General features: G+C 41.0%; 4 protein-coding genes across 4 annotated transcripts in view; 1 reads left to right on the plus strand and 3 right to left on the minus strand.

Moving 5' to 3' along the window:
• The window catches only part of LOC136443058 (uncharacterized), a 33,613-nt gene extending 27,308 nt beyond the window's left edge, over positions 1 to 6,305 (minus strand). Inside the window, exon 1 of the mRNA XM_066440123.1 lies at positions 5,975 to 6,305. The gene's annotated coding sequence lies outside the window, so the exon portion shown is untranslated. The remainder of the gene's footprint in view (positions 1 to 5,974) is intronic.
• An 809-nt stretch (positions 6,306 to 7,114) lies between these two features.
• Positions 7,115 to 10,047, minus strand: LOC136443699 (alpha-2,8-sialyltransferase 8B-like). The gene is made up of 3 exons (XM_066441047.1): positions 9,827 to 10,047; positions 8,528 to 9,034; positions 7,115 to 7,986 (listed from the first exon to the last, which is right to left on the minus strand). Exons 1-3 carry the CDS (start codon positions 9,919 to 9,921, stop codon positions 7,677 to 7,679), a joined length of 912 nt encoding a protein of 303 aa, XP_066297144.1. The 5' UTR covers positions 9,922 to 10,047; the 3' UTR covers positions 7,115 to 7,676.
• Positions 10,048 to 12,284: 2,237 nt separating this feature from the next.
• Positions 12,285 to 20,853, plus strand: LOC136442850 (alpha-tocopherol transfer protein-like). The gene is made up of 8 exons (XM_066439817.1): positions 12,285 to 12,378; positions 13,455 to 13,707; positions 13,891 to 14,044; positions 14,596 to 14,672; positions 14,963 to 15,082; positions 18,394 to 18,504; positions 19,773 to 19,913; positions 20,625 to 20,853. The coding sequence occupies exons 2-8, from the start codon at positions 13,492 to 13,494 to the stop codon at positions 20,742 to 20,744; spliced, it is 939 nt and encodes a 312-aa protein (XP_066295914.1). The 5' UTR covers positions 12,285 to 12,378; positions 13,455 to 13,491; the 3' UTR covers positions 20,745 to 20,853.
• Positions 20,854 to 21,778: 925 nt separating this feature from the next.
• LOC136442848 (CMP-N-acetylneuraminate-poly-alpha-2,8-sialyltransferase-like) lies at positions 21,779 to 24,852 on the minus strand. The gene is made up of 4 exons (XM_066439816.1): positions 24,423 to 24,852; positions 23,539 to 23,733; positions 22,482 to 22,985; positions 21,779 to 22,105 (listed from the first exon to the last, which is right to left on the minus strand). Exons 1-4 carry the CDS (start codon positions 24,563 to 24,565, stop codon positions 21,787 to 21,789), a joined length of 1,161 nt encoding a protein of 386 aa, XP_066295913.1. The 5' UTR covers positions 24,566 to 24,852; the 3' UTR covers positions 21,779 to 21,786.
• Positions 24,853 to 25,057: the final 205 nt, after the last annotated feature.

Consider the following 25,057-nt stretch of genomic DNA (forward strand, 5'->3'; position numbering starts at 1 on the left):
TTTATTCCCCAGGGGTATTAATGCATAGGTGACCATACATTGTGAAATGAATTTGAGAGAAAAGAAACGTCAACATAATACTAAACACTATACAAATGTATTACAGTACATCTAAGTTCTAGCAGCTTCTTCTCTCTTTTCAAAACACATGGCGACATATTTACAAACTTCGTCCACTACCTAATTATACATTTGTGCATGGCATCAACTACTTAAAAGTATCCTTCTTATTAGCAAATTGGAGATGAATTTTAATTTGTGATGGAATGCTCTAGATATCATATTTTACGTAATACGTTATTCACATTTCTCAGAGACTCAATGCTTCAGACAGATTTGAATATATCTTTAGTTGCAACACCCCAACGATGCAAAATAGGTAAACATATATATAAAAGACTACTTTGTCATTAGAAAACATACCAAAACTCATGATTAGCCCCCTCAATTGTAACACTATATCAAAGACTTATGCTAGCCCTTATTGTATTAGTAATTAAGATGTTACGTTTTATTTCATTCCTCTATTTTGTACTGTGTTTAATAGTACTAGTTGTTGCCAGACATGTCGTGCAATAAAATTCGTCAGATAGTACGATGTTCGCCTGGTCTCTCAACGCGAGATTGTTGTCACAAATGTAGCCGAGCCTAGGTATTGCAAGGACATTATATAGGACTTGGGTATTGGGAGCGTCAAAGGAAATTCAGTACTTTTTCATATTCACCAACGCCGCCTCGTGGAAATACTTCTGGCCGCCTGCTCTGGCTATGATTTAACATTCCACCAAAATTAGCCAATACAAACGGATGAGGCATAATGTGTTATCTTTAGCGTCGCTGTCACTAGATTGAATGTCATGAATATCTGCATGATTATTACCTTGCAGACATTATCCTTCGCAAAATGCGATAACGTTACAGTCTATCATGCAGACATAATGGGCGCAGTTTCCATTTATGTTTTGATTTTGCCACCAAAATATGTCATTCTCAAAAATCCTGCAAAATTGGAAGGTTCTGGTCATTGTGAAGCAAACCAGTCATTTTATGTCAACAACAGCACGAACTATCTTCTCATTCCTATTTATCTCCCCTATACAACGCTATTTTCTATCGGAGTTTCATCTCAAAGGGATGCAGAGCCGCGCTGTAATGCTATCCTAAAGGCATAAAATCTACACACTAGTGTCATAAGGTCTTAGTAGCATGTAGCATAGGTCACTGAACAGCTAGTTAAAGAGAGAGGTCCATTTTACTCTCGGGCAGTAGCGTAACATCATACAGCCCCTCCCACTATGTATCTTACTTTTAACACACTTCTTATAGCCCCTCTACTCAAATAGCCTTAGATCACTGTTAAAAGCTTTTGAAAGGAAAGGAATGAACAACAACCGAACAAAAACGCGATCATTAGCGAGCAAATGAAAAATATTTCCCGCCGCTCCATTGTACTTTTTTTTCAAGAACAGTAAATGATCTTGGAGCAATATAGTAAGAAGGAAAAAATCCACCAAAAAGTATGGTAAAATGAATAAACTGAAAGCATATTGTTAAAAATGTATCTAGATTAACAATTTCGGACTCCTTGTCTAGCACGGTATTGGACCATTCCAAAATAGATGTGCCGACTTGTGTGATCCTTTAAACAACTAGTTCAAAAGTTCAATACTGCACCGATCCGATTGAATTGCTTCCGGCGATGTTAACGGTTGCTTGGCCACGTTATAAGATATCTGATTAATATTAGCACACATCTAGGAGATATTCTTCATATCGCAACCAGCAACTATATCCCTTAACCTTTACTCCGTATACTGCCAAGCAATTTGAGAGTACGTAAATCTTGGTAGATTACCGTTGAAAGCCACCCATAAGACCCAAAGAAAGCTAGAGGCTTTGCCATGTCAGTGAAAATGACTTCACGCTCTATGCTCACAATAATGCCGCAATTTCTCCAGTAATCAGTTAGCTGGGGATGACTTACATGGACGTTTCACTAACACAGAAGGAGCTTAGAGATAAAAGATTTATTACAGGATGTTATTGTTGATAAACTGCTTCAGAGAGAATTTAAACAAAGGGAATATTGGTGTCTATCTTTTCTGCCTGGTGTACGGCGTTATTGACAACACTGAACCATGCGTACCCCTGTCTCATTTTAATAGAATACAAGTGAACTAATTAATAAAAATTGATTAAAATACAGCTTAGACTAGCTTAGTGTGCTTTCCATAGAATAGTCACTTGTTCCACTTGTCACCATTGCTAACTTGCACTGTCTGTATAGTTTCTATACATAGTTTCATGTTGCAATCAGCCCTCGGGCAAGAACTTGCAAAGAAAACTTATAAATAGAACTAATGATCAATTCAGTTTACCGAAAAAGATTGACGGATCACATCGCTTGTAGTGGTCGCTTTGATATTGCTTTATCTATTACCTGGCAACACACAACAAAGGACGGTATGTATGTACCACAAACCTTTTATCCAAGAGTCATGTCAACATTGCCGACCTTTCTTTTACATCCAAGGGCGTACATTTTAGAACGTTTTCCCTTCAGGACAAAACTGTATATCATACGGCAGGATGTCCTCTTTGTCTCTAGCTATAGGACGAGAAGAAGTACGTGTGTGTAATGAGCTTGTCAGGTACGAATATCAGCTACATTTCCTCATATTAGTTATTCTATTCTTAAATTTCCTGGATGACTAAAATTCACAGAGGAATTTCCTCATATAGATAGGAGTTCGTCAGTTCAGAAAAATAATTACGAAAGGAAGAAACATTCTGATCACGTTTCCTCTAGTCGTAGCAAAAACGGAGCAGCTTAAAATGCCGTTAAAGGGTGTACAATCTGTCAAATGATGACTAGTAGAATGATAGCTGTTCCATCTTCTTCAGACGTTAACGCGGTGCTATAATTTACGGAGAAGCCTTCCCGCAGGGGTCTCCCCATAAAGATAACGGCCAGCTCTGCTACCTATTTCATAAGGTAATAAAACTTCAAAGTTGACAGCATCAAACTCAGACATCCATGGCTCAAACAGGGTAAAGATGCTCCAAAGGCATAGCTGTGTATCCTGATATATCTCAAGATTTGAAACGAAAAAAAAAATCTTCTAAAAAGTATATCCAGTTTTCTGCAGATTTCCCTGATTTTGATATTATGACATTCTACAAATAGTATGGCAATGGCACGCAGTAGGCACCACATAAAGTTAGAAGGAATTTCGGGCAACATTTTTACATTAATTGTGTTTTTCACTTATTGTATCTCAGTAAACAGTGTGTAACCAGCCTATTACCCCGTTAATTGTTCAAACAGTTGCTTCATTTTCTTCTATCAAGCAATATGCCCTCACAATAATAAAGATGCAAATATGCTTATACTTAAGATTCTTATCATATATGAATGCATGCCTACCTCATAAAAAGGTAAGGCAGTTATTTTCAATTGAGGTCAGGCATATTGCTTTTTCAATGAGCTAGTATACGTAATAATAAAATGCTACGGCTACGCTATGGCTCGCGTTTTAAGCCAAGTACACCGGGTCATCCCTACTCTTCTCGATGAGTGTGTTGGGTTCTTTTACGTGCAAATTTACATGAAAATGCCCTGTTGGGCTGTGCGTGCTGTATCAAAAATTAAACAGTCGACCATAACCTAAACCATAACCATAAGGATGAAACGACCGTTCAGTTTTCCTTGAACATTTGCAAAATATACTTGATGAATACCTTTTGTCACGTAGTTGTTATGTATAATTATCATAGTTCTATATGACTCATGTAGCGGTACATCTACCGACAAATATCACTTTCCTCGCTAATGATACCTGACAGAATACGCGGAATTTCTAATCATTTTAGAGAGCATGCCACAGATACTTAACATCTTTTGTCAGTCTAAATTAACGGAGCTGTAAACAGACTAGAATGAGTGGCGTCGTGTTGGCGCAACGGTGTTACCCGGCCCAGAACTCAGCGGTCCTGGGTTCGTATCCTCTGGCATGCTCCCGATGCTGTGCTCTTGGAAAAGGCCGTGTTAAGTGCCTTTCCCAAGAGAGGCCGTGTTTTTCTTGGGAAAGGCACTAACACGGCCTTTCTCACTCCACCCAGGTGTGAAAGTGGGTACCTGACTTTGGTTGGGGAGGTAAAGGGCGGTGTAAAGAGAGGGTTGGGCTCCGCCTTCCAATACTGTGCCCTAGAAACAGTAGACCCATATTGACCATACGGCCTCGAAAAGGCTATGTGACAACCTTACCTTTTTCTAAACATAACAACAGATGAGAATCAGAATTCATTACACTATACGACGCGCCTCTGAAAAGCAATCTCTGTAAACGCTTAAGGCCACTTTGTCTGATTCTTTACGAGGTAGCAATATGCAGTCTGTATATCACACAAGAAAACCTTCATTTACACAGACCCCTAGGGCCCTTTTAAATCGCTAATGAGCTGAGAGTAAACGTTTGCATGCTTCAGAGGATTACTTAAAGCTCGATGGGTTCTTTTCGAAAAAAAAAGCTGTATTCTGTCCGTTGCATTGTGAATTCCTTGCTGCTTGTTATATTAGCTGGTTGTAAGATGAATTCCAATACTTCAGGCCCGAAGCTCTGCAGACGAATATACATCGGCACAATCATGCATAACAGATAACATCGCAAATTCCCATTCCACTTATAATCACGTATTGTTAAATAAACATGTCGACTAAAAATTGGGTGTAAGTGATTTTTGATCACTGAAAGGACTGGAAGATCAAATCACACCTCAAAACTTTGATCTGCTATTACTCAACCACTGATACAACCTCTGGACACCCTAGCGTGTAACCAATTACAGGCTACGCCATTTCCCGTCCAAATTCAGGAGGAGAAACACGAATCACTGAAGGTTACCTGTTGGCGCTCTGGGGTGGCATTTCTTGTCGAAACATTTATTACCATTCAAAATGGCGAGAAGACCTAATGTAGCATTTAAGGCAAGTAGGACATGATTCTAAAGATGGCGAACGCTCCGTCTTTTAAAATAGGCTATACTCATTTTCAAGATGTCGGGAAAAGATACACAAGTCCTAAGGGTGGGAACTGTCAAAAGGGATAATTCCAAAAATACGTGACCTTCTTCTCACGTCAGCAAATATAGACAATTACGATTTAGACTCCTGTACATTTAGGTATCTAGTCAAGCTTTGGTTACAACACTATGAGGGAAAATTATACGTTATGAAACGGAAATTGCACGTTACGGTACGGTGAAACATGGAAATACTTACTGCGTCTTACACCTAAGGGTTGCTATGCCGGTTGATTGATACGCTATTAGTGAGCTTTAGCCTTATAGAAAGCTGTGCAAAACAGTGTTCTCACTCACTTAGACACCATGGGGTCTCTTACCTGTGAGTTCTCCGCAACAGGTGGTCAACAATTTGAAGATTCTGCCCCTTGAGGTCAAGACATCCGCGTCCTTTTAGCTCGATGGGTTCTTTTCGCAAAGATATGTTGTATTCGGTCGGTTTTGAATTCCTGAACAGCGCCATATATACAAAGTACACACGGTGGAAAACAAATTCCAAGCGATACGTATCGGGCAGCGACCGACGTACGCGCGTTCGTGTGTGTTTGGGATAGTATGTGACTGTGTATACACGTGTGTGTGTGTTTGTTTGTAACTTTGTGTGTGTGTGTGTGTATGTGTGTGTGTGTGTTTGTGTGCGTGAGTGAGTGAATGTGAGAGAGAGAGAGAGAGAGAGAGAGAGAGAGAGAGAGAGAGAGAGAGAGAGAGAGAGAGAGAGAGCAGATTTCAAAACTTCCCTTAAGTTATCGTTGCCGTCATTTGTAAACACGCAGTAATATTCGCGCTTAGGATGGGTGTATTTCCATATTTGCAAGAAAGAACATTCGTACATTTGGACAAATAGCAAACATCGCACAATCATTCTCCCAACAAAGAACAACATAACTCTTACCTCAAGGGCGCGACTCCAGGCTGCATGATAGTATGTGGTGTTCCACTGTCCATGTATTTGTGGTATGTGAAACAACTTTAGGGTGCATCAAATCATTATACACTGTACAAACAGGGATTATTATGGCCGTATTGAGTTCATAACCTTTGACATATCTCCATGCCAACGGATGAGAGGCAACGGGATTTACATAGAGTTGTTGTCTTTTTCTTGTACTATAGCTTCCGACGACAGGTTTATCTATGGGGTTGTCTCAAATGCGCAATTGAACACATGTACATTGAACCATGGATATTTTTCTACGACTCTCAGCCACAGACTTCTTTGTGTGTAAAGTATGTGTGTGATGTAAAATGCCTTGCGAATTGTGCGTAATAGAAGAATAGAAGAATAGAAGAAAACCGGTTAGACCAGTGGCCATCTAGGGCTAGGATAGGGGTTGTCAATATCTGGAACCCTAAGAAGACGGTATTGGGGGTTTGAAACATTACGTGAAGTATAAGGTATTAAACAATTGAGTGTCAAATTGAGTGTCAAGGTGATCGCAATCTTGGAGTAAAAACATAGGAATGGTGGAGTTTGGAATTCCTCAGATACCCACTCTGTGTCCCTTTTTTGACAAAATGGGGTGGCCCATGTGTACTTAACTAAGAAAGCTTAGACATGTAACGTTACTCGCTGGTAGTCAAAGAGAGCTCTAATTTAAGGCAGCTCGCATAAAGGACGCCAAGGACGATGTCAATCAGGCATATCTCTTATTCATGAGAGGCTAAGGTTTCTGACTACGGAAGCACTGCATGCCACGAGGGAAAGCTGCGGTATGTTATACCTTAGGTTCAAATAACGAGAGTTAATGCTGCCTACGGAGGTCAAAGAATTTAGCATGTTTATGTATTTTAATGACGTATACAGTACGCACTTCAACATTAATTGTATTGCTGATATCTCTGTGATTTTTGATAAGTCGTTTCTCTTGAAAATTATGAATATTTTTAAATCACTGTTGTGTGAATTAGCTGGAATTCAGACTGTTGTCTTGACTGTCCGCTAAATGCTAATAAAGATCTGTTGACGTTGATTTGACTTTGAGCATAACCTCACGAACAGTTTTCATATTGGACACATTATTCTTTCTCGTACTTACTCTGTCTGGTGTTTATTTTTCAATAGTCAAATCATTAAATATCCATAACATATATTGGACATAGATTTTTGCACATGAACACATAAAGACATAATATATACATTTAGTCATGGCCAGATATGATTTACAATATAGAACAATATTAATCGATAAGCAGCAGGTGCCATTATATACATAGCAGGTAAGAAACAGCCGTGTGAAACAGACGTTCAACACTGAACAGAGACGGGGGGCGATACAGGTTACCTGGCACTTTCGACCCGTTACTGCAGTCACGTGTCTCCAACGTCACCTCCCAGAAGTTGCAGTAGACGGGTCATTTCGTGATCAAGACGGAGTCAGACGAGTCAGACGAAAATTCGGGTAATTCCCAAATATTTCAGTGTTGTTTACGTAAAGTTTAGCCTTTTCATAATGTCATTATTACCAAGTGAACACAGATGAACTTTGGTAAGACTAAAACCGTGAAATAGTTTTTTATGACTTCTCGCTTCCTACCACACCAGGACAACATGCGCCTCCTTACAACCGATCTAGATATTCTTCCATTCCATAAGATCAAGTTTGAGGTCGCTTACATCTACTCGTGACTAATTTAAGAACCCCCCTCTTTTCCATCTCTTTCAACAGCCTGAACTCTGTGGTGAAATTGTGTACTGAGTCCATAATGGCTGGTTCAATGTAGTCATCTGGGTAGTAATGATACGAGAGAGTGTCATAGGTCACAGCGATGTTAGATTTGTATGGATAGAATCCGTACAGCGTGATGTCGTCACACACGTTAGTTGCCATGACGACGGCCGTCAGCCCTGTGGTGACTAGACGCCCAATATGGCGGCTGATGTCAGGGAATATCTTCCTCATGATTCTGTTCGGATGGAAGTACAAAGTGTACATGCATGAGGAGCATATAATGATCACGGAAATGTATCGAATTTACTAAAGTAATCCAAGATATATAATACAGCAAAATCTGCTCAAGAAAAGACCACTTGAGGGACTGATAAAATCTTGTCTTTGTGGACAGGTGGTCACTTTATCATATACAGACAGGATTCTTAGGCCCGGTTTAGACACGCGTTTCCAAGCACACTCAAAGTACACTTAGCCGAAGTCTGTTTACACACGGGTGTGACGACCGCAGTAAATCTCGCTTCGAGTCCTGACACAGCCCCCCCCCCCCCGAGTCGGACTCAGGGTGTGCCCGGAAAATGCGTGTCTAAACCGGGCCTTAATGCTTGTGTCAATGGGAAAGTCACCAACATGTGGTCACATTGGCCAGGTGGTTCTTCTGCAAAGTCTGATTCTGATATATTATGTTTATGTACGGATTTAAAAATAGTTTGAAGGGTGCACCAGGTTGTACTAAAGGTGGCGTGAAAAGGTGGGACTGTGACAGATTTACTTACCTTTTCACGTCGTTCAGAGGATAGAAGTATTTCAGCGTAACAGTTATCCAGTTGGATCTAACAGCATTGAAAAAGAAGCGGAAAAGTTCCTCTCTCTTCCCCATAGGGAAAATGAATATCGACCCGTCCAGTCGTTTCAGTCTACTTCTGTAAACGTTCATGGATGTGTTCAATGTAAGGCTCTTCTGTACCCTCTCTACGATTTGCTTGTTCATGAATATGAGGCTAGTTTTACTCCCAACGTCACGTTCGTATCCTGTAATGGGAGCGAGGCTAAAACGGATGACGTAATCGTGCGAGTCGATGTCTTCACCGCAAAGGCTGCCGGACAGGACGCCACCATTCCCGACTACTGCGCATGTGCGATGAGGAACGATTTCGTTCCGTCCCTGAAGGAAACATTCCTTGTCGTGATTTTTTCCACAGAAGACCATCTCCTTCGGTTTCTTGCGACCCCTCAGCTCCATACTTATGAAGTGATCTGGCCTAAATCTTCTCGCGTAACTTCTGTAAGAAAAAAGTTGAATGGAAAAATGAAGTTGACGGTTCAAAGAAAATAGCAGCCATTGATGAGTCTTGAACACTGCTTGAGGCAGACTCGATTTGAACCTGCTAGAATCTTATAGAAAGTGAAAGATATACACAATGTCATATTTTGTCTCAGATGTGATATACATTGCCACTTAATCCGTTCTATTTAGAAATGTAAGTGAAATACTTTCCATTCATTTCGCTATATATGAGCAGTGAAAGCAAGCATTGTATATTTGGATAACGAAAAACGACATATCGATTGTCGGAGAACAATGGGATATTCATTATAATGCCCCCTGTCGATAATTAATCACACTATTCATGGTTCATTAATATTTCATGGGAGCAAATTGTGCTTTTTGTTGCATATTTCATTCTTGGTAACAGTTATGCAATGCATTAGGCCCATTAGTGGACCATATGTAAAAAGAAAATGGGTCAAAAGTTATTTGTTTGCATGCATGCAGCAAATATGATTTATAAGCAGCGATCAATAAAAAAGGGTAATATAGACATGCAGTGCAGATTTTGAGGTAAGGAAAAGGACGGTCATTTCCGTATATAGTCTTCACATACTATACTAAATCTTATAAACGATAGGATATTAAATTTACGTCAATCTAAGTTAATTCTGCTTGTATAGTCAGAATGTTTGCCGCATGGGGCAAGTGGCGATGTTCGGGCTATGTTTTTACAGTATGTCAGTGCCATTCACCAAAGTCATGAAACTATGATTCACTAATCCTCCAACATAAGCGTTTTTACCTTATTCTGTCCAAGGTCTGGTCGTCATCCCAGACTTGAGTGTCGGCTCCGATGGGGTCGTACCAGTAGTTTCTCCTTCCAGGCTTCTTGATCATTTGGACAGTTTGGTTTGACGTATGCCCCGTTTCGTTTCCAACCCTGAGAGAGGTCCTGATAGCCTTGGTAGTAGTCAGTCCCCTTGATGTCTTCTTGGCGTAGTTCCACAGTGCTTTGGGTGAGTAGTTGCTGGAGAAATGTACATTCAAATTTGGTAACATGCATAATGCAAATGCACCCATGAAGCCACCTCCAAAATGTCTAATAACTTGTACAAGGAAGCCTTGTTTGTAAATACAAGCAAGCCGTGGTAAATACAAAACTAATCCCCTTGTTCTTTCATACATTACAATCAAGTCTAACATTATATTACTAGCGTACTTGCTATCGTTCATTAACAGCCATGATGTAGAAAACCAGGGATTATTATGGAGTAGGGTGTTACTTTACCCAAATGATTCTTCAATACTCTTAGAATGCGATTTTAGTTTTCATCGAGCATTTTTCCAACTTGACATTTTTCGGCAATATCAAGTACATGCAGCAACGTTATATTCTAATTCTAGTTGTGCCCCTGTAAGAGTTCTTACCTTAAATCCGTCCTGTGGATGATCAGGATGAACGGAGTCGAAGTGAAAAGAAGCACAAGAAAACAGACGAACTTCATTTCATGCAGACAGCCCATCGCTACAATATGTCTTCTGGCACAAACTGTAGAACTCTTCACACGAAGTCTTCCGTAAGCTCTTACATCGGTCTCTAAGAGCTAAGAGCTGTAGCTCGGGTTTTGTTGCACCGAACGAATGAAAGAAGGCCCTCGCAACAGTCTTCAGGCGCGTCATATCATAGTTACCGTGTTATGATCGATCGGTTTTTAATCGTGATCCGACACGATATCATTTGGCCTTTCTGTTGTTGCACGAGATGATATCAGATGCGTTACTCGTTACTGTGACATGATAACAATTGGATACATCAAATGGCTCGCCTGGCCATCGATCGACTGACCTTACTTAGCCTTTCTGATTCAAAACGGCGCCCAGAACTATGAATTCGCCTCGTTATTTAAACATAGATAGACTGCCTGTGAGTTATTAAGTCAAGCGCAGTGTCAATATAAAGATGTAAGTGCCGTGACTCTGTATGAGACTCATAAAAAGATAAAGGTAACCAGTCATCCTCAACTGACCATGATGGCTTTCCCGCCATGTTGTGTTTGGTCACGCTCTTGCCGTTGGTCGCCATGGTGAACTGATAATGAATATAAAACTATCAAACATTTATTCGTTGTCTGACATATTCTTTGGCTTAATTTCAACAAACCTGTCCACCACGACAAGTAGAGTTAGTGTACTGACAGGAAATACAACTTATCACTCTCGGTAAAAATTCCATGGCCGGGAAAGACGCCGCAGACAAAACCAAGTTCAGTGAACTGACGTTAACAGCTCATCAGACGAGGCGTCCTATGGTCTCGGACTGTATGATCGGTTTGACTTTATAGGCTCTTTGATTACCTTACACTCAAGTTATTGGCATCCTCAGGTAGAAAACAATAAAAGAATGGGCAGCACCCAGGAATGGCAACCAATAACTGACGGATCCAAGTGCATGTTTTTTTCCCGCACGTGTGGACTGATCTGCTTCATCAAAGTTAATTAGTTACTACCAGTTTCTAGTGGTCTGGTAAAAGCCCTGCTTAAGGCGGAGCAATCAATATAAAGAGTACTTCTGTTTATTGCACACCCTTCCAGCACATTTTGGCAGCTGTTTAATGTAGAATTTTAATGGGGTCGAAGAGACCGAAGGTCTCCTTAAGAAGATCTTATATAACCTCCGTGAAGCTGCCAGAAGTGGTAGAGTCAGAAGACATTGACGTTCCTTGAATGATGATAAAGACTGCGGGGCTCTGTAAATGAATGATATGTAGAAACAAGGCCGTCCACAATCTTAGCTACTATTATGATAGCTCTTGATCTGGGAGAGGCCGAACAAGGTTTTTTGTAACACCGTTTGCTCTCGTTTGGGACTATGCAAATATGTACAATACAGAACATTATTATATAATAAGAAAACACTTCTTTCAATGTACAAGTTTGTTAGTCGCATCAGAAATACTAGTCTTTATTAATTGTTGAGATTTGTTGATGTTTTATGGTGGCACAGAACCCGGAGTGTATATCTAGTATGGTTCTAGTTGACAACAGACACACGCACAAACGCTACCCAAAATATGACCTTCTGAACGAAGGTAACAAATGCGTTGAATTGTATACCGATTATTCCAACATCGCGAATGATACCTTTTGTTCTTGAAATGACCCCCCCCCCCCCATACTGATATTTAGAGAAATGAGTAAGTTGTATGTTAGATTTTACCCACGGAAGAAGTCACGTGTCGTTCATTGCGTCACAACTCTCGCGAGAGTTGGCCAAACCTCTTTATGTAATTACACTCGTAATTACCAGGAAACAAGTCCCTCTGAGTCGTCTTCTACCAGTGACGTTGCTTTGTGGTAAGAAATGCCATGCATTCATTACGGTTGTACAAGTCTGGGATGTACGGTGTTTTTATTAAGTCTGACACGAAGAACGATAAAGATATAGTATGTAAATTCATTACATATTTACCTTATATATTCAATGCATGTTACCCCCCTCCTAAATAGCAATACGCACAAGTTAAAAACTCGTGTTGTGATTGATCGACTCGACTCTAAAGTGCATTTTGCATACATTTCTATTGAGATGGTGTCAACCAAAATACACAGTGTTTATTGTGGAAGCTAAGAACAGCAACAGCAACACATATGGAAAAACTATTTTGTTGATTTTTGGCGTATACTACAAATTCTCCGGTCAGTTGGTTTTGAACTTTGCATCGGCAAACAAGCTGTGTTTACATAACGTTGGTACCAGGTGCGGTGCAAGATGAAGTTATGCGTAACCTAATAAAGCTCACATTTCTGCATACAAGACTATCGTTTTGACACAATTTACTTGCTTAGATTTTGCAAGAAGTAATTTGTCTCTATATCCAGTAAAGAAACGTCGGGTTTAGAGTTTCATACTGGCCAAATATGTTAAGATATCATAATCTCCAAGCAGATCTAACGGTTGCATGCAAAGACCGTATCCAACTGGCAAAAGGAGTTGCAATGAAAACTCATTTTGCCAGTTGGATACGGTCTTTGCGACCGTTAGATCTGCTTGGAGATTAAAGATATCAGTCGTACTTGTATACGGTCACGATCACTGCATTTTTCATATTTCTGTCGTTATGATAGTGGAGCATATGATGTCATATCTACAGAACTCATATAATCATGTGTGATCTTTTATTGCTCTAGTTTATCGCATCCTTGTTTTATGAGCGCCGTTGTTCCCGTAAAATAGCGGTCTATTCGTTCATAAACTTAATGCTCTGCCACCACCATTTTAAAGAAACAATGTGTTCGGGATCCCAGACACTGTGAATTATTAACACCGCTTGCCACTTCCTTATGTGCCGTAGTAAATCATTGTTGGCCGCGTGCAAACATGAAAAGAACCCTTGGTCAATGACGTGTGTTGTTTTCTTGCGTATTTGTAGGTCCGGTCCACATAGATTTCCGTAAATACTCATCAAAATGGCAGAGGACGAGAAATACGTCTGCACTCTGAGCTCGGCCATGAAGAAAATGGCGGAAGACGAGCTGAACGAGACGGACTTGAACCGCGACCGTGACATTGAAGCCCTTCGGGAGAAGGTGAAGGGGCCGCCGAGACTGAACCCCCGCACGGACGGAGGGTTTCTCGTGCGGTTCCTCCGTACACGGAAGTATAATGTGGAGAGGGCGTTCCAGGTAACATTTTGTACATGTAACGCTACGTACATCTGTTGGAAAGAAGGGATAGAAAAAGCCTCCCAACTAGCTACATTTGGTGGTGTTTCAGAGCCATGGTTGTTTCCTTTTGAGAGGATTTTGTGTCATAGACACAGCACAACGTTTCACATCAGTAATATACATACTACACTTTTGTTCCAGCTTGTCCAGTCTTACTACAAGGCAAGGACAGACGCACCGGAGTTCTTTGACAACTTCACGCCCTCCTCGGTGTGTCACGTGTTGGAGTCTGGGATCATAGCCGTGATGAGGGACAGGGACAAGGAGGGCAGAAGAGTAATGGTCTTCAGAGTCGGTAACTGTCCACAATATCATCGATAACGTTATAATACACAATTTGTTTTCGCTGATTATTCGCCTGTTATCGTAAGTTGATACGCCACCTTCCTCTTCCAATATCTAGTATTCTGCCGATGTATATATATGTAGTTATAGGATAACATCCGGGTCTCAGCAATTGCACCCTGGGATACCGTTAACTACGGGACAGGCACTGCAGAACCTAATCTCCAAGCAGATCTACACGGGGCGCGAAAATCGTATATGCTAGCCAGAGAAGGTCCAGTCAGCCAGATAAGCTGGCTGGAGCTTATCTGGTTGACTGGACCTTCTCTGGCTAGCATATCCGATTTTCGCGCCCCGTGTAGATCTGCTTGGAGATTATGCAGAACCTACAATGTAGGTTGAAGGACAAAACGCATCGTAACGTTGGTTAATGTTCTCATTAGATTAAAATCACTGCTCATATAACATGTTTTCAAGTTTATTGTAACGTAGCAGACCACAACTTTTCTAACAAGCAAATTATTGTCTTTACTACATATTTGTTCCATCACACGTTGACAGACAAGTGGGACCCTGTCGTCATCAAATTGGCCGATATCTTCAAAGCGGGGTTCTTGCTGATGGAAAAAATCATCGAGGTACGTGTGTTGTGTCGCAGCCGCATACAGTACGTCGTACAATGTTTTCATAGTAGGAGTTTTAGCAAGGCTATAGCAGAACTGACTGTCGAGGATCTGTGGCAACCTTTCATTACATGGCATTTTGCACGGCATATCCACCACTGCCCGGAGAATAATATAGATATCTTGTCGTAAACAAAGCATACCACGATTTGACAGGAACTTCAAGTAAGATCACGTCGTTGTTGTCGCCCCCCTCCCCCATCATTCCTCCTATACATGTACATCCTTATATTGTCCCGTTGTAGGAGGAGGAGACCCAGGTTGCCGGAGTGACGTTTATTGAGGACCTTGCGGGGATGACTGCGAACCACGTGTACTACGCCTCCAGCCCTACACTGATGTACAAGGGCTATGGAGCCTTTCAAGTAGGGGAATGGTCATTGACAAAATTGTTTTGGTTCAGGATGTATGAATTATAGGCATATTAGCCCGAAATATACATTTTTGGTCTGAAAATGGCAAGAAATTTCAGAACATCTGGGCAGGAATTGAGATCCTGCATATCTAGGTTTGTTACCTTCGCGACGAATGGTTTCGTCGAGAAGGTTATGCGACGGTGCTTGTCTGTGTGTCTGTTAGTGAACAGAATAAGTCGAGAACGCCTGGATGGTTTGTTGTCGTAGTTGGTGTGTCGGTGTGTATGTGTCAAATCTCAAGATGATTAGATTTTGGGCAAAGTGTTTTGCATAATTAACGAGAAAAGTGTAAAAATGTGTTCAATTGTATGCTTTACTATGCGTTCTGGTTGGGACGTGTGGGGTGTATTGTTTCAGGGGATATTGATGGGGTCACAGATGGGGGGCAAAGTTGGTCATGAGGGGTCAGGCGGGAGACGTCAGTTATTGGGAAAAATTGGCTATCAGCCAGCTGTATTCATTGGTGTGGAATGTGGTGGACGAGGCAAAAGTCAGATGTCGGAAGGGGTAGGGAAAAGGTATTAGGAGAAAGTGGTGTGGAATTGGGCGGGGGGAGACCAAAATTGGATATTCACTGCCTTACCTCGGGGAGAACCAGCAGTACTCGTGTGTCACAGTATGGGAAAAGGACGTTGTTCAGGGTAGGTGAGTTAACCATGTTATATCTAAGAAGGAAGAGGCGATTGACAGGAAGACCAAGGTTGCGCTGGGGCATGCCCTAAAGGCTTTAACGGCATTGTGAGAATTATCCTGGCGTCACTGGTAAGAAATCGATGAATATCGCTATGACTTTACGAAGTGAACGGGAAAATAAGACGCTACACTGACATTTGAAAAGAAACGTTTATATAAAGAAGCCGTTGACAGTCTCTAAGTCCCATCTGTGGCAAAGTAGGGTTCGTGACATAAGTCCCCTCTGAGCGCAATGTGTTGGTTTACATGTTATATTACGCAACTTGTATGGCCGTAAAGCCAACAAGAGTCCGTAGGACACAATTCTCCGTGAAGTATTTATAGTATGTACAAGTATTGACCCACACAAATTGCATCTCTTCTCAGTCCAAGTAGTGTTTTAGAGCAAGTAAAGAAAAAGTGTTTGTTTATATTTTTCTTTCAATACAGGAGTGGTCAACCTGCTGAAAAGTATGTTTTTACAGTATGGCACAGATGGGATCTAGAAATTCCGGGAAAAGCCACAAAGTTAGATCTAGATGGCCCCTTTTCAATTATCAACGAACCATTCAGCCTTACAACTAAGATGTATCAGAAATCACAAATATGCAGTAAATCCTGTTTCCACAATTTATTGCAGGCCGGCCTGATCTATAGCTATCAAGCTATTTGCAATAAAAAAAGGCTCATTTATATTATCGTAACATAATTTCACGAAGGTCAAAGGTCACCGGATCTAACCACCCGGAAGTGACACTGGCGCGCGCACTTTTCTGAGAGATATTTCTCAACAATCTTTCATCCCCTGCGTAAACTTTTTACATTGTCACAGCCTCCGTATTATAAACTACAAGTGTGGTAAGTTTGAAGGTCCAGAGATTTGCCATTTTCACACTGTGCGTAAAAATGCATCGTCCGTCCCGTGCGCACATACTGTATGCGAGTTGCGAGGGACACGGCATACTTAATACACAGACTGGAGCTCACTCGGCACATGTTCGCAGCTAAAACTCACAATTCCCGTTGCCGCATTGGTATGTAACTTGGTATATCGTTTGCTAGGTTGCGTGTGGTGATGCACGTTGTCTATTTTTCAATGTAACAGTGACTATACGATCACAGCAAGTAAGGAAGATTTATACCCCGTATCTGCCTGAAGTATTCCAGTCATGCATAACGGATTATAACATGGTCCCTATGGCAGGGCAGTGGGACATAGCATTAATTATAGGGGTGCAATTACGATATTGGATTGACGTTTAAAGTAGTTATGGTGTAACAAAGCTATTGTGCATCACCACGCCGAACCAGGCAAACGATATGCCAAGTAACACACCAATGCGACAACGGGATCGTGAGTTATAGCTGCGAACGCGCAAACAAATGCAATCCCAATACTCCCAGAAGGAGGTCATCCTCCTTCCCGGAGTAATAAAGGAATAGTATTGTTGGAGACAGCATGGGAATACCGAGCATGTCTGTGTGTCTGTTAGTGAACACGATAAGTCGAGAATTCTTGGAAGGATTGTCTTGGTATTTGGTATGTTGGTAGGTCTCGATGAAACCTGAAAATGATTAGATTTTGGGCCCCCTATCGGCTTGTTACGGTACTGCAGCGGAACTTCATGTTATGATATCTCGTGTTGTGGACATGCTATGGAACTGATTTTTGAGTGGTAGATAGCTCGTTGGGCAGAGAGTAAGTGGTATAGGTTTGGGCCCCCTAGCAACTTTTTTGGAACTGCAGGGGTAGGTTTTGCTTCAGACTTTGAAAGGGAATAACTCAAGAAGGGCTTGATGGAAGGTCATGATTTTTTGCATGTACATAGCTTGAGCGATGATGTACATGATTGGATACTTATTATGCAAATCAGTAACTAATTTGCATAATTAATGAGGAAAGTTTATACATTCATCAATTTCCATGATAGGACTCGCAAACATGTGACATATGTAACTGAGGAAGAGAGAAATATTAATAGATATCAGCTATGCAAATGAGAACCTCATTTACATAATTAATGAGAAAATAATATAACTCGAGATGGGCTTGATGGATGGTCATGATTTTTGGTATGTAGATAGCTTATGTGATGCTTTGTATGATTGGATGATAATTATGCAAATCAGATTATAATTAATGAGGCAATTTTAAAAACCTGCTGTGTTCCATGATATGACTATTCAAATATGTGACATTTGTAACTGAGGAAGAGAGGAATGTCAATAGATAGAAATTATGCAAATGTAGGCCTAATTTGCATAATTCATGAGAAACTACTATCATTCCATACTAGTTTAGAATACATCAATGTACATTTGTACCAAATCTGCTGCTTGCTTGTAGACAAGTTTGCACAATTTTTCAGCTATACCGGTGGACTATTATCAACACAGTCTGTTCTAACTAGTTTCCATTTGATTATTTCATTTGGTTATCTGGCAAACGTAGTGCTTAAACGCTTTGTATATCATGACGTAAAACAAGCGAGGAAGCCCTGGACGTTTTGAAGGAAATCGGTAGTTATTTCAAGTTTACTTGTCATAATAAAAAAAAAATTATTATTACAGTTGTATTTGCTTTACAGAATGCCTTCCCCTGCCGGATTAAGGGTGTTCACTACTTGAACGAGTCTCCACTGTTTGACGGAGTTTTTGCCATCATCAAGCCAGTCTTGTCTGAGAAGATCAAATCTAGGGTGGGTGATACACTGTGTTCTATTCATTTTGTCAACACCAACACTGTTTCTGATTAATGATAGTGGCCGTCAATCAAAACTGCTCACTACGTTTCACCGTCCTAGAATTTCTAATAGAATGATAGAAGTAGGTCATCATTACTCCTGTGTGCGTGTTTCTAATTGGTTAATTCACGGGTTCGCCATATAAACTACACCTTGGAGACAAAATACCTCCGCCCCTGCGGCGTCGCCAAAAACAACGACTTATTAACTCCTACTGTCCCGCGATTAATTCTGTTGGTTAGGCGTAGACAAGAATTATAACCCCATGAGTAGGTCATCACTACGATTTACGGCCCCTAGACGCTGATAATACCCTTGATTCTTGTGGGACCTGGATCTGCGCCCATACCCATAAATCTTCGTTATTGATGAGTTGATGCTGACCTGCGTAGTGATCCATACTTAATATTGTCAAACTACATGGAAATAAGAAACAGTGTTGACATTGGTGAGAATCTATAGTACATGAAGCAACGTTGGTTTTCCCCTGGGTTTGTTTGAATCTGGTGTTGTCAATTAAAGGTCAAACATGATTGCACATCGGGCAAAATGATTGCTTTATTGATATGTGTCACTCAAGTTTGTTTACTTCTGGGCTGTGATTTCTAATAGCGCATGCGTGTAGGGTGCCCGTTGAGTGTGTTGGAATATAGTACCGGGTATACAGCATTAAAACTTCTTTTCTTTGAAAAATCTGGTGCCTTTCTGTCAGTTTCGAGGTGTATGTGATAGGTCAGGCTTTTTTTCTCATTGATTTTAGCCCAAAACCTGTGTTTTTGAAGTGTCGGGAGACTGCCAGGGGAAGTAGTCCCAAGGGGTGTGATCAGGTTGATTCTTGGAGACTGGAGGTCAAAGGTTATGTTTTCGTCTTTTAGCGGCCATTTAAAGTTTTAAGTGCTGTATGGAAATTGGCAGAAATGGGGTTTTGGACACATTAGGATGTGGGCTGTCCTGTCAAGGTGAGTTTTGGTGGACATTTAGTCATGGAGGTGAGATTTTGGCCTCCTTTTCATCTGGTTATCTGAATACAATTCCATACTAGAACGTATTGGGAATGCATGCCCTTCTCAAATGCACATAAGACTGATAATGAAATGCAGGATTTGATCAACAAAATGTAACCTGATGGGTTAGAACAGCATTATGATGTACAGATGTACAGACAACTCCCATTCCCCCATCTATAAGTATACAGTTTAATGTGACTGTTTGTAACGTTCCAGATCCGCATGCACGGTAAGGTGTACAGCACGCTGCACGAGTGCCTGGGGAAACACGTCCTGCCGCCCGAGTACGGAGGGGACGGCCCGGACTATGACGACTCCGTCAAACTGTGGACTGACCGACTCATGGCGTCTGAACAGGTATGTAAAGCCCCACTGGACGCGCGGCACGCTGGCGGCGTCACTGCGGCCGATCGAATTGACAAAGCATGCACTCAACGAATTTCATCGACAAAAAAATCTTTTAAGCTTTGTGTGTTTTGTTGTCTTTTTGTTCATACTTGTGCGTTTTGAATGATATTCCCATGACAAAGTCAAGGGTACCACAAAGGTTTAGGACGCTGCGACGCCACCAGCATGCCGCGGGTCCAGTGAGAGGGGGCTTAAGAATATTCATATGATCATTCCTATTTTACCGACCAAATTCTTTTTGTAATGAAGAACAAGCAGATTTATCGGCACAACAAAAAGTACAGTGACTTTTCTACGGTCAACTGCAAACTACAAAATAGACATGTCAAAATTCTACTTTCTAAACAATATAGACTAACCAACGTAAATCTCTAATTTCTAAATGCAAACGAGGGGGGCTAATCGTGTCAGTATGTTTTATGATATTTATGTATTTTTGCATTGTGAGAGTTGTCAAATCTTAAGATATATTTGAAATGAATATGATTGATTGAATATGAAATTAATATTAAATGATTTGATCGATACTGTTTCGAATGGACCCTTTTTCATTTTGTTCTGTATGTACGGCTGTGTCACTTATCTAAAACAATGCAAAAGAATATTGGCTATTTTGGCTAAGAGTTAGACGGTCTTGCCATGATTTCTTCACATCTGCAGGACTTCATCAAGTTCAACAAGAAGGGATTTGTTGCCCACGGAAACCTGGGGACGAGCGCTACTGGGGACGAGACCATGTCGGGAATGGTGGGAAGCTTCAAAAAGCTGAACGTCGACTGAGAGCTTAAGAGAAAAATCTTACCTTGGTCTTGATATTGAGCTGTGAGGGAATATGAAATGTTGTAATACCAAGTCTTCTTATTTCATATCTTTATAAGACGCCAGGATGAGTTTCAATCCTTCCCAATTCTAAGGTGCATGATGTTTTTGTATGATAAAATCGCTGATTATTTAGAGAGGGTTGTGGACTTTGCTGTTGAGAAAGGAAACGTACTATTGAGAAAGGAAGGAAGTTGAGAAATTTAGAATTGTCCAAAATACTTAATACAGATAGCCTACAGACCAAATAGTACATGTAATATATATATATGCTACATCAATAGAAAGAATATTTAGGGGATAGTACATGTAATCTCGTAAATACAATTTGCTGTCTTACTGCAAGAGGGCGTGCCTGTACACTCTTTGAATATGCGCGCATATGTGTAATTCGTTGTCACGTCACAATAAGGGGTAGCTCATTAACGAGTTTGATACCAAATGAAACAAATGAAATCTTCAATGAAGACACAAATCATTGCCTTTATTTCCTTTTTCATAATAGCTTTCGACATATTCAAGTGACATTCATATCTTTTTGGCATGCTGGGTGCATCATATAATTTGTACTTGTCCATTTTGAGCGATCACTCCTCAGTTCTCCTCGTATCACTTTTCTATACAAGCTCTGTCTACACTTTCTTCAGTATATAGAAAAAACGTGACATAACAAAGGAAAAAAAAACTTGAGTTGCACCACTTAGAGGAAAATGATTATCATAATTGATCGCATTAATTTTTACTTAAAGACGCTGTAATAAGTTAGAAAACGGTCCACATTTCCTTTAATCGCATAAGCCTGCCCTCTGATAAAGGCTTAGCAAACACTCATCTTTTTCTTGTGTCTGTTTAACTTCTCAGATTATAGTAGACATATTCTATATCTTCAAGTCTATCAGTATCGAAGACCTTGTTTGGCTCGCTCTTTCTCTTTCCGACAAAATACATCAAAGCTTTCAAAGCTGACTTTACTTTCAGCCTTCTACATGTAGTTTCTATCTTTCTATTCCGTCTTGCAGGCCGTGTCCATGATATGTAGGACACCCTTGCTCTGTAGAGCCTGGTAGAACGCAAACTCTCTATCGAAGTCGTGCTGCTCTCCCTTCTTGTGCGGTTCCTCTCGGGGTAACCTAGGTTCGAAGTAAGGGATTGTGTAGTAGTGGTAGGGGATCGTCCTGTTGTTGGAGTCCCTGTCGAAAGGCCAGAAGCCGTACAAGTTGATGCGCTGGCAGAAGTGGGTAGACATGAGTATTGCGATGAGACCGGTGGTGGGCTGGCCTGTCAGCGTGACATTCACGTGTGCAGAAACCTTCTCCAACATACTGTTGTTGGAAACGTAAGAAATATAATATGAAATCTTTGTTGACACAAAAAAAGTACAGCGACTCTCTACATCTATACATACAAGAAGTCAAGTGCATACACATGAATCAATGAATATATATCCGTAGCTCGTAAATTTCACATATCCATCTTTAAATCCCAAAGTATCTACTCGATTCCACGAAAATTACCTGACATCATATTCTCAAAAGTCTATTTTGAAATACCCTAAATCAGTTTAAACAAAAAGTAGCGCAAGAGATGGCAAATGATGGTAATATTAGTACCAGTCTTTATAATCTGCACAGATTACAGCGTGAACAATTCACAAAGACGATGCGTCAAATTTGACAAAATGACATAGTTTTTACTTACCTTAAAAGTCCAGTTTCGTGTATACTTTCTGCGAAATATTTCAAGTTGATGATTACACGGTTGGTGCGAACAGCCTTGTAAAAGCGCCGAAAGACTCTTGTAAACTTGCCCTTGGGAGCCAGAAACATTGTGCGGTTCGAAAGCCGCAAGGTCGCAGCGAAGGGGTTGAGCTTGGGCCGTATGTTGACGTTAAACATGATTGCATTGTTCAGGCTGGTCAGGGTGGTTTTCGAGCCAACGTCTTTCTGATAACCGTCTATCGGAGCGAGGTTGAAGCGAAGGACAAAATCATGCGAGTCGATTTCATCACCGCAAAGGCTGCCGGTAAGGATGCCACCGCTCCCCAAAATGGCGCAGGATTTGTACTGTTGAATTTGGTCGGACCCCTGCAGCAGACACTTTTCCGTGACTCGGTTAGTTCCACATGCGAAGGGCTCTGTACGTACCGTACCCCTTATCTCTCGCTGATGCAGCTTTCCGGGGCCAATCATCTCGGTCAGTTGCCTGCATTGAATATAGTCTCTATCACAACCAATCCCATAAGAAATTTGACTTCAATAATCATAATGGGTAAAGTACGTTCAATGTAGAATCCCTTCTTGTTTTAATGTTGTCCGGAATAAGCAATGTCATGGATTCAGCTGCGCATACGCAGGTCAAAAGTGAAAGCCTCTGAGACATAAACAATTATTATAATTTATGCAAAGCGATCAGTAGAGGTGACATGTAACAGGAGACATGGCTGTCCATATTCATGTCTACCTTGCCCCCCCCCCCCCCCAACGACCTTGAGGTCAAGGGAATAGGTAGGAAGGTAAGTATAAAGCGTGGTCAAGACAAGAACTATCAGGGGCCTCCACCTACGCATGCGCAGTTGGATTCACGAAAGGGATCACTAAGAGCGTTCACCCATGACATAAGAATAATGACATCATCGTCATCTTTTTGTAATATGGGAAATGTGGAATTGCTTTCAATCCGTCCATGACAACTTTTCATGTACTGAATTTACCATCTAATAGTATAAGACAGAACAACTGTGTGGCGTGAGACTTACTTTAGTTCCTTGATGGCTCTCTTGTTCACTGGCCAGTTGTTCCAAGAGACGGAATCACCATATTCATGACGACCAAATGGCACTTCCAGACGCTCGGATGGTGCTTTAAGACGCTCGGATGGCACTTCCAGACGCTGGGATGGCACTTTAAGACGCTCGGATGGCAAAGGGGTTAGATCTCGTGCTCTTCGAAGACTAAAAGATAACGACAAAAGTCACAAGCTTATGATTAAAGCTCGAAATTAGCTGTCTTCATATGTTTACAGATCTACCAATGATAACTCTTGTACTTGCAGCTACGGAAAAAAAGGACAGCCGCTTTTTCAAGTTAATTAATTGTCTAGGAACGAGCCAATGGATGAGTGCCATTATGATGCTATTTTTAAAACAGCCCCCCCCCCCCCCGTATTACCATATCAATTACTCAGTAGTGAGCAAAATGTTTCTGGCGTCTGTAGCTTTCGTACCAAAGCACCATTTCTATAACATCAAATTGTATTCATAACCTTTGCATTGTGGCTCCCTCTCTTGACTACAGACACCTCCATATACTTAAGCCCATTCGTAATTCCGACTACGCATGTGCAGTGTCAAAATTGAAGTCCCCTGAGACGTAAACAAATAAAACTCGTCTGGACGTTGTTATGCAAAGCTAGACAATGTCGAGACGATCACTTTTAACAAACCAGGGGCCTTCACCTCTGACACTGCACATGCGTAGTCGGAAATACGAATGGACTTATTAAACGTCTTCAAGACTATAAATATAGGTTTACGAAAATTCTAAGCAAAGTCAAATTTCCATGGCCTCTTTCAGGCATGAACAATTAAAGAAGCGAATCTTGGACTTGAAACGAGTTTTGCTTTAAAAAAGATGGACTCACCTTTCCTGTCTGACGTCGTAGTCCAAGTTGAGAAATAGTGACATACACGACAGCACCGCCAACATCACAAACATCAACAACTTGTCACCTCTGTTAAACTTGGCGTCTTCCTGCCCCTGCTTCTTGCCTCTGGCCAGCCCCATCTTTCTAGGATAACTTGTGAAGGATGTTTTACCAACTGACTCAAATGTATCAACCAGTATCTTAGATAGAAATACGAAGTTGGGATTTCAGACCAACGCCCTCCCTCTTTAAAAGAGACGATATAATGAAAGAGAAAACAGCCTCTAATTCAAGACATCAGGTACATGCATTCGCACCAACTGGATTACAATGCAAGGATGTTCTAAACATCCAGAAATTGCATTTTATCTCACGAGTAATTTATGTAACAAATTAAGGTAAAAGCATTGTAAAAAGTGTCGTGTCTATGACAACATGTATCATATCCATAAGTGGCTGGCCATCATGCGATGAATGCCATATCTGCAGATAATTAACGATGTACACACCAATTTTTCGTGATAGTGCACGGGCAAAAATGACGAGAGGGTTTCGAGGGTCGAGTTTGAGTTCACATTTCTCATCATCTGCTGTGAAATGACATTAAATACCAACATCTTGTCTGTTTTGTC

Source organism: Branchiostoma lanceolatum, chromosome 10 (assembly GCF_035083965.1).
Source record: "Branchiostoma lanceolatum isolate klBraLanc5 chromosome 10, klBraLanc5.hap2, whole genome shotgun sequence".
NCBI classification, from domain to species: Eukaryota; Metazoa; Chordata; class Leptocardii; order Amphioxiformes; family Branchiostomatidae; genus Branchiostoma; species Branchiostoma lanceolatum.

Coding starts and splice junctions, on each gene's coding strand:
- LOC136443699 (XM_066441047.1), bottom strand. CDS start 9,921: ATGATCAAGAAGCCTGGAAGGAGAAACTACTGGTACGACCCCATCGGA. Junction 9,035..9,826: donor CAGACCTTGGACAGAATAAG/GTAAAAACGCTT, acceptor TTTTTCTTACAG/AAGTTACGCGAGAAGATTTA. Junction 7,987..8,527: donor CCTCTGAACGACGTGAAAAG/GTAAGTAAATCT, acceptor CCATCCGAACAG/AATCATGAGGAAGATATTCC.
- LOC136442850 (XM_066439817.1), top strand. CDS start 13,492: ATGGCAGAGGACGAGAAATACGTCTGCACTCTGAGCTCGGCCATGAAG. Junction 13,708..13,890: donor ATGTGGAGAGGGCGTTCCAG/GTAACATTTTGT, acceptor CTTTTGTTCCAG/CTTGTCCAGTCTTACTACAA. Junction 14,673..14,962: donor TGATGGAAAAAATCATCGAG/GTACGTGTGTTG, acceptor GTCCCGTTGTAG/GAGGAGGAGACCCAGGTTGC.
- LOC136442848 (XM_066439816.1), bottom strand. CDS start 24,565: ATGGGGCTGGCCAGAGGCAAGAAGCAGGGGCAGGAAGACGCCAAGTTT. Junction 22,986..23,538: donor AGAGCCATCAAGGAACTAAA/GTAAGTCTCACG, acceptor TATTCAATGCAG/GCAACTGACCGAGATGATTG. Junction 22,106..22,481: donor CACGAAACTGGACTTTTAAG/GTAAGTAAAAAC, acceptor TTCCAACAACAG/TATGTTGGAGAAGGTTTCTG.